At 42.6% G+C, this 9,248-nt stretch overlaps 1 protein-coding gene across 3 annotated transcripts in view; it reads left to right on the forward strand.

Moving 5' to 3' along the window:
* The window catches only part of LOC119885891 (zinc finger E-box-binding homeobox 2-like), a 28,005-nt gene extending 18,963 nt beyond the window's left edge, over positions 1-9,042 (forward strand). For 2 of the 3 annotated variants that reach the window (XM_038696205.1, XM_038696207.1), the window contains exons 2-8: positions 267-554; positions 2,562-2,771; positions 3,496-3,689; positions 4,148-4,259; positions 4,528-6,047; positions 6,226-6,409; positions 6,902-9,042. In XM_038696205.1, coding sequence (XP_038552133.1) covers positions 267-554; positions 2,562-2,771; positions 3,496-3,689; positions 4,148-4,259; positions 4,528-6,047; positions 6,226-6,409; positions 6,902-7,521 — 3,128 coding nt within the window. In that variant the 3' untranslated portion in view covers positions 7,522-9,042. The remainder of the gene's footprint in view (positions 1-266; positions 555-2,561; positions 2,772-3,495; positions 3,690-4,147; positions 4,260-4,527; positions 6,048-6,225; positions 6,410-6,901) is intronic. The other variant, XM_038696206.1, reaches the window with a different exon arrangement.
* The last annotated feature ends 206 nt before the right edge of the window (positions 9,043-9,248 follow it).

Here is a 9,248-nt window from a genome sequence, read left to right on the forward strand (position 1 = left end):
TTTTTCTGCTGTTCAGTTTCAGTTCCTGGCATATGCTTTAAAATGATGCAGCATTGTGTCTGGTTTGTGTTGATCACTATCTCCAGCTCAACCAACAAAATGCCATCTGAAATGATAAGAAACTCATGTCTATTGCATTTTGAATCATGTTTAAAAATAAAAAAAGGAAATCACAAAATAACTCATTCAACACTGTTCATGATTTATTTTTAATGAGCATACTGTCTGTTTACTGTATGGCATTTCTTCTTCTCTCCCTCTCACAGTGGATGCTGAGCAAGTGAGTTCACTGGGGTCTGAGGGGGAGGATGAAGTTGGCCTGTGGAGCCTGGAGCCACAGGACTGTCAGGAGAGCCTGGACAAGACAAGCCTGACGCCAAGTGACGGGACGGAGGAGACGGGCAGCCCTGCTCGCTCCACGCGGCCGCACAGCCTCAGCCCCGGCTGCAGGAACTACTGGGGGCAGGTTGAGCCGGAGGCCGAGGCCATGGAGGACGGCACCACCACATCTGCCACTGACAGGGAGGCAGACCAGGAACCACTGCAGATGTACTGTAAGTCATAAACTGAAGTAAAGCGTTGTCTTTGCTGTACACTTTTTGCTATTTTAAGTTAAGCTTCTTTCCAGAACAATAAATATCCCTGCATTTGTTTCTGAAGAATTAAGGCCTGACCAAGAAAGGACCAAAGCTATGTAAATAAATACTGTATCAGACTGCTGTGTCGGACACTACTGTATGTGTAAACAAGTTTACAATGTTTTTCTGATGCAAGACGCCTCCAGTCTCATGATGCTTCTCAAAGCCCTCTACACACACCTTTATATCAGCTCATGAAACCATGCCTTCCCTACAAGCTGTTCCTTTTTTCACTCTTCTCTTTGAAAAGGCTGCCTTCTGAAAGCATGACAAAAGAACTCATCCCACACAATGTCACAATATTTCCATGCATCAAAGAGGTGACGTTACGGTACTGAAATCAGCACCGCGCGACGTGAGGCTTTCCCTTTTATTTAGGAGAGATCAAAGGCTCACGCGGCTTGCCTACTAACAATCACTTAGCTCCCTCGCCTCGTGTGATTTGGCCTTGCCTGATGAAGGCAAAGCTGAGTTTTTACAACACTCGACCGCACAGGCTCTTCCCTTCACCACATAAAAAACAGCTCAAAATATGCCAACATCTGCAAGCATTTGAAAAATCTTCCTCAAAGTCGCTACAAGCTGACTTGATTCATGATAGGAGGCGCCCTCTCTTCTTCTCGTGGCTTTCTCTCTCTCTGCCTGCCTGTCACTGTACTCAAGGGTACGAATGAGAAAGAATTCTTAAAATCTAGTTTCATATCTAGCCAACTTGTTCCCTGAATATATTGCTTTAGTTGTCAGTCTTCAAGTAAACAATTCAGTTTCATTAAATTCACTGTGTCACTTTACAATTTATCCCCACTCCCTCTGCACACACGCACACATTTACATAATTACATAAACACGGAGTGTACATTCACACAAAGTCAGAGAGCAAACTCTTTCTCAATAATTTCATTTACACTTGGAATGCCATATATTAATGTGCATAATAACTGGATATTGTTTATGCTACTTTGTGCAGTGTTTGACACTTTTTTTGACATATTTTTGTTGTCTGTATTGTACTTATTGTCTCAACGTGGCTTTTATATTGTCGTCTCAGCCAAGAGATTTACGCCAATAAAGGAAGGAAAAAAGTATCTCGTAACGATAATATGTTCTTGCAAATTTCACTAATAAGGCTGTGTGTGTGTGCATGTAGCAGAATTATGTAGGGGAGAGCGGGGTGAGTTGAGCCAGTTTTTACTTAAGGTCTCTTTAAAATGAGGACATGACAGTAATGTCTCCAACTAAAATATGTACATATATTTTAGGATGTGGTGCATCACTGGGAATAATCAATTTGGATCTAAAATATGGCTTTCCAAAAAAAAGTGGACTCTTGGCTCAACTTGCCCCATATGAGGGGTAAGTCGAGCCACATGGGGGTCTGGGACATCAATGTAATTTCATTGTGCCAACTCGAACGCCAGGTCCCAGCATTTAATTGCACTTAAATAGTGAAACATTGGAGCTATGTCTCCTAGTTTTTTCATATCAATGTATTGCTTTAAAGTCATCCTGTTTCTCATCATGTCCCGTGCCACCTGATGAATGGACTTTCCATTTTTGTATCTCTCCCACCACTCTGTCCAAACCAAGGACTCCTTGAACATAGAAATATCACTTTGAAAGGCAAAAAACATTTTTTTAATCTTAAATGTGCTTATCACTTATTCCATGGGCCTCGCTCCATCACAGGGTGAGTAAAATGGATGAATTCAATAATGTGTATTCACATGACCAATTTGGTCTATGGTTCCCGAGAAACAAGAGGTGGCTCAACTTCCCCACAGGCTCAAATCACCCCGCTCTCCTCTATAAAGTTTTACAAAACGCTAGACACTGCTTGCTAATTTCATGTAAGAACTAACCTCTGGTTGAAAATAAACACAATTCTTTTTATAGATATTTCATTTACTATTTCTCTGTTACCAGGTAAGAGTTCAGACTCCCAGAATTCCTTGGAGGACTTGGCCCACTTTGAATTTCTGGCCCAGTTGAGGAAGGTCTCTCCCTCAGCCAGTTTCTTGGACCATCTGAACCACAATGGCACGTCAGCTGTGTACCACCCGAGCAGCAGGCACGATGAGCTGCCCCCTGCCATCTGGTCACCAGGAGCTCAGCACCGCTCACCTGAGGGAGCAGGTAAGCTAATTGGGGAACCGCTGCAATGTCTGTAAATAGAAAATAAAGATGCAGGCTGACAGTAAATAGCAGTGATGCGGCACATATCAGATTGTATATGCTAATGGCATTCTGAGAAAATGGAATGGAAAATAAGGGCTTTTTATCAGTTTATCAGCTGCTACTGGTTTAATAAAGAGCCTTATGCCGGGTTTGACAAAGGCATTCATACATCCATGTTCAAGCAATGCATGCCCCACAATTTTAACATTTTACATGTTCAAATAATTTTTACTTGTAACGAATATTTTAAGTTTATGTAAAAGGTTGTGTCATAGTTTAATAGTTCATCGAGTTAAATATCACAATACATCTGATCTGTGAGTCTGAGGACACAATAGTGCATGTCTTTTATTTTGTTTAAGAATTGTTACATGAACACATGGCATTGTACAGGTGGTGTATGAATCTGTCCATCATGTCCAATACACAACCTCTGCAATAATCTTGTACATAATAATAATAATTTTCAAGACATTATAGTGTCTCTTATGGTTATAGTTTACAGTAGCTATATGTGTTGTGGTCCTGTGATATACTTGTGACCTGCTGGGATAGACTCCAGCCCACCACAACCTTCAACAGGACAGTCGGTATATAAAATGGATGGATGGATGCATTTTTTTAATGAATGTGTGAGAATGTCCGCGGTCCATTTAAAATGTTGCCTCTTTCCGGACTCCAGAAGCAGGGAGGACGCAGCAGGCCTGTCCATTCTGCCACAGGATGTATCAGCGAGGAGCTTCTTTGAGGGACCACGTCAAGTACTGCCAGGAGAGGGAGGGGGGCCACATGGTCTGTCCGCTCTGTGGATACACTGCCACCCTTAGGGCACAGATGGAGCGGCACCTGGCACATCACAACCAGGTTCAGGACAATGTGAGATACACACAGATGTGCTAATGTTATTCTAACTAAATGGAAAGGAAAACAGAGGCTTTATAAAAGTTTATCAGCTGCTACTGGTTCAACAAAGAATCTTTTGCAGGGTTTTACAAAGGCCAAAGCATTTATACATTGATGTTCAAGCAATTCATGCATGTAATGTAGTATGTTCCCGTACAATTTAAACATTTTGCCTGTTGTTCAAAATTTTATATAAAATATTTTAAATCTATGTTAAAGGTTGTATCATAGTTTAATAGTGAACACATATACTGACAGAAAGCAGGAGAAACCTCTAACTACATTGCATAGTGTGCTTATTTAGTGTTTCAAGGTTAGCCTACTTATTTTTAACTTAAAAGTGATATATTCTTCATACTTCCTTACAATCTGAAATCTGACATTAAATGCGTTGTATTACAAAACTAATTAACAATGTCCTATCATCCTAGAGTGCCATCCCTTTGGATCAAGGCATGGAGACCAGGAAGTTCAAATGTCTGCAGTGTGGGAAAGCGTTCAAGTACAAACACCACCTCAAAGAGCATCTCCGCATCCATAGCGGTGAGACAAAATAACATCAAAAACAGTTGTACTAACCCATCAATTTGCTATTGTTTCCACCGAATCACTAACCCGTACTTACAGTGCCAGTTATATGGTATGAAATTATACCTTGTTTGATGTGCTGACAGAAAACAAGTTAACATAATTCATGACAGGACATGGGAATTATGATAAATGTGAAAAGATCCCGCCCAAGTTGAAGTAAGTTTCAACCTACTCTCTGCATCTGTTGACTAATATATTCTCCCTGTGGCTCATCCTTTAGGTGAGAAACCTTACGAGTGTTCCAACTGCAAGAAACGTTTCTCTCACTCTGGCTCCTACAGCTCCCACTTAAGCAGCAAGAAGTGCCTGGGTGGTGGGGCAAATGGAGGAGGAAACACAGGAGGAGCCAGCGGTGCATTCAATGGACATAGCCAAGGCTCCTACCACCACTCATTTCCAACGTCTCCCTCTGCAGGCGGGAGGAGAAACAGTAATGACAAGGGCTCTCCCTTAGCTTCACAGATCCAAGATAATACCAGGCCCCTTCGAATACCAGAGGATCCTCACCAGCTTTCACTGGAGGACCCCAACCACAGCCCCACAGGTTTCCACCGAGCTTCAGACCTGGCTCGGCTGTGGGACCCCTCGGCAGAGCTTTCTCTGAGGACAAATATACTAAAAGGAACCACCCTGCTGCCTTATCTGCACTCTGGGATGAAGTTTGAGCAGATGCTGCAGGAGATGCTTCACAGGGAGGTGAAGAAAGACGAGGAAATGGACAGAGGGGGAAGTTCTGCAGTGGAGGAAAGGAGGGGAATTCACAACGGCGGAGGGTCTGACACAAAGGTATCGTCCGACAGTAAAAGAGAGACAGTGAGGTCAGGTGAAGGGGAGAAAGGTGTGCTTGGGATGACGTGTCGCTGGTGCTCCCAGCTCTTCCCCAATGTAGCGGTGCTCCTGCAGCATGAGCGCTACCTCTGTAAGATGAACCGAGAGGCAGTGGAAGTGCCTGAGGGTCTTCGCGGCAAAGACCACCCCACGTCACCTTTATTCTTCCCCAGATCTGCTCTACAACTGGAGCACAGCAAACCGAGTGAAGTCACCAACGGCCTCTCCGGAAACAAATCACCATCGCAGAAGCCCAGCTGGCACTCCGTTCCACAACAGCTTTTGGTCGCGATGCACTCTCCTCCACGGCCCCACCATGATGCCCTGTCCTCACGTGCGTACTGGCCCTGCCAGGAAAAAGGAAGTCCAAGCCAACCAATCAACCGCTCCCCGAAGCTGTCATCACCTCGAGCCAGAAGGAGAGTTCCCTCTTCTGGATTTGGTTCGCCGGTATGCCTCGACCTCACCAGCTGTCCTCCTGAACTCTCTTCCCCTCAGAACCAGACAGACAGCCCTTGGTCACAGAACGAACCTTTGGACCTCTCCCTGCCCAAGCAGTTCTCAGACCAAGAGGGGAGAAACAAAACTGTAAACGGTAACTCAGCCAGAGGAGAGAGGAGAGAGCTTGGGACGCAGCGACTCAGGAGACAGAGTTCAACTTCACATATAGCCCTTCACCACCACCCGGTCTACAGCGGGGCTGGAGCTCCTGTGTTTCCAGGCTCCCTATACAACGGATTTCCTATGTTCAATCAATCTGGTTTAGGGCTTTCAGGCCATGATGGCATCACTGCGATTCCGTTTAGCCAGCCAGCTAATAGTCCCGGGTTTCTCTCTCCTATGGCTTACATGATGGAAGCAGACCCAGAGGCGGTGCTGAAAAAGATCTACCGGGACAGACAAGCTCTCATGGTGAGTGAGGCTTCATTTAAAGAATTATGTGTAATTACTAAAGAACAGCCTCACATTTACTGCAGAAACAGCAAAACCAAAATCAAAATCTCTGATTGTATTGTAAAGCATTGCTGTAAGAATGTGTAGAATTATAATTATAATTACAGTGATACAAATTTTCATGTTTTCTCCACAGGGTGACGCGTTAAGCCATGGAGCTCTGGACTACCTCTCTCTCATAGATGAAGGACTGGAGGGAGAAGGCGGGCCAGGGAGGAAGAGACTGAAGAAGACAGACGAGGGGCTTTACGCTTGTGACATTTGTGAGAAAACCTTTCAGAAGAGCAGCTCTCTGCTCCGACACAAATATGAGCACACAGGTCTGTTGCTTGCTTCTTATGTGCCATTTCCCACACCTTTACAAATTACTACAACATTTGTTAAAAATATTTCATGGAATAGTTTGACATTTTGGTAAATATGCTTTTTTGATTTACTACCGCGAGTTAGGTGAGAAGATACAACTGTCATGTCTGCACAGCTAGCTATCTGTTAGCTTAGCTTAGCATAAAGACTGGAAACAAGGGGAAAAAGCTTGAATGGCTCTTTTTCTAAAGGTGACACAATACCTCTACAGCTCACTAGTTCCCACAAACTATCTTGTTGATCACAAAAAGTGTAAGAACCGGCAAATAACTTTTTATTTTCCTTACAGATCATATTTCCAAAAATGTCACTATATCTTTAAAAATGACAAATAAAAATACCTACATAACTTTAAAGAGGTCCCACAGTCTTAAATAGCCTTTCTATTTAAAAAAAGACTGGTACTTTTTACGATATTAGAAATAATTTTGCTGTTTTCCCCACAGGCAAGCGTCCTCATGAGTGCAAGATCTGCAACAAGGCCTTCAAGCATAAGCACCATCTGATTGAGCACAGCCGGCTGCACTCCGGAGAGAAACCCTACCAATGTGACAAGTGTGGCAAACGCTTCTCTCACTCCGGCTCGTACTCCCAGCACATGAACCACCGCTACGCTTACTGCAGCAAAGACCAGGATCCAGACCAAGACCCCGACGAGATGCCTCTCACCCCAGGGGCAGGCAACAACCTCGGGGGCCACCTTGCTGACGGGACCCCTCTGTCCATGGAGGATACTCAAACACCCCACTCGTTCCTCAGTGATTCAAGTCTGGATGGAGCTGCAGAGGCCCTCAAGGAGGAAGAGGCAGGAGTCAGTGATGGTCATGTGGAAGAGGCACGTGTGAGCTCAGGGGCAGCAGAGGATCTGGGAGGTAGCCCCATCCGAGAATTACCTACAGGGGAGAATGGAGAACAAAATGAGAGAAATATTTACAATGTGGGAAACCACATTCACAATTCTGAGAGACAATTCTGGGACAGAGATACTAAGGAGATGAATGGAGACTTGGACAAATGTGAACCGAGTCTGGATACAGATTTACCCAGAATAAAAAACTTTAGGTGACTTTAACAAGGCAATACAATGCATATGCTATATATATATAATAAGACTTTTGATAACCTTTTTCTCTCATAACAGCTCCACTGATTTTTGTACTCATTTTACAACATGAAAAAATGCACAGAACTGCCAAAGTTAAATGGCCTTAAAGTGGATGAAGCCATACAAACAAAATATATGTGACAATGCAAATGACAGTATTTTATTATGCAACATAGACTTGATGTACCTACAGTGTTTGATTTGTTATGTTTAGATTTTTTTATTGTTTTTTGTTTTTGTTTGTTTGTTTGTTTGTTTGCCAGGACAGCTAAAATATTTGGGTTGACTCATCTGAGGTCATGTCACATATACAGATGTGACACTGCAGAAATCTCACTTATATGCTTGCTGCTGCTGACTATTGCACAACCCATAAAGCAGAGGCTTTTGTATTTTCTACCAATGAGTGAATTTAGAAAGCAGGTCCCAAAGGAAATGTTTGTATGATCGATTGCAGGATGGAAAGACATCCACTGTTACTTTAACATGCCATCAGTGTTAAAAGTTACACACGCAGCCATATCAATCAGAATCGCTTGATGCTTAGTTAGTATATTTATTCTTCTTAATAAGCCAAAGTAACTTTCCCTCAACAGTATCCTGTGGTATTATTTGATGAACATCTTTACCTCTATTTTAAGAGATGAACAATAACTTGTAAATGAAAATACACACATGCAGCTATTACTTTGTCCCAAAGCCAGTGAGGACTTGAAAATGTATAAATAAAAGTTTATTATTCATGCTGTGAAATCACAAGGTACAACCAGCTCAACTCTTCAGGTTAATTATGGTGCTCAGTGGCTTTAACAAATAGGCAATCTATAAAGTAGTTTAGAGCAAGCTGTTAAAAGAAGAAGAACCGGAAGGTGGTTGTTTATTTATTTTTTTAAAACAAAAAGCAGTGGACTGCACCTTTTTAACTGTATGCCTGACTAGGGGACAGTCATTTCTTTATTTGTGTAGTGGAAGTTATAAGGGGCAAAAGATGAAGTCAGTCTTTGGGTTTTTTCCTTTTAGGGAGCAAATAAAACTTTCTCACTGTTTGTGTAATAATCACTCGGAGCTGCTTTATTTCATTTAATGCTAAAATATCTCCCATTTCTCGTAATAATTTACATGTGTTACATGTACACCCCCAGAACAATAATGTGTCACTCACGTGGGCTGTCTGTTGAAGCGTGGCAAAAGGGTCAAGACTCAAGACACATACATCAGCTTTTTAATTCCTCTTTTTGAGTGCAGTGTAGTCAACGTGAAAAGTGTCTCAGATGTACTGTGAGTAATCTGACAAAGCCTTGGTATGACAAGATAAGACAGTGGTGCATGAGGTGTGACTAAGCTTGTAGCATTCATGCATACCGTGCGCCAAAGATGCTTCTGGTCAAAATGTATGTGTGTGTGTGTGTGTGTGTGTGTGTGTGTGTGTGTGTGTGTGTGTGTGTGTGTGTGTGTGTGTGTGTGCTTTATCACCAAAGATATGCATATGACACGCTAACTGCCACTCTACTCTTGCATAGTTCCTTACCTGTTATTTCTGGGTCAAAAAATAGGCAAAGAAATTGTTTACTATCACTCAATGTCTACATCGAGCTGTGTTTTTTTTATCTTTTACCTGCACCCAGCAACTCTTCTATTAACCTTTTATACATATATTTTTTTGCATGTTTGTGGATATTTGTATAAAT

Source organism: Micropterus salmoides, unplaced genomic scaffold, assembly GCF_014851395.1.
Source record: "Micropterus salmoides isolate LMB-PRFRI ecotype aquatic unplaced genomic scaffold, ASM1485139v1 Ms_hic_scaffold_4, whole genome shotgun sequence".
Classification (NCBI taxonomy): Eukaryota; Metazoa; Chordata; class Actinopteri; order Centrarchiformes; family Centrarchidae; genus Micropterus; species Micropterus salmoides.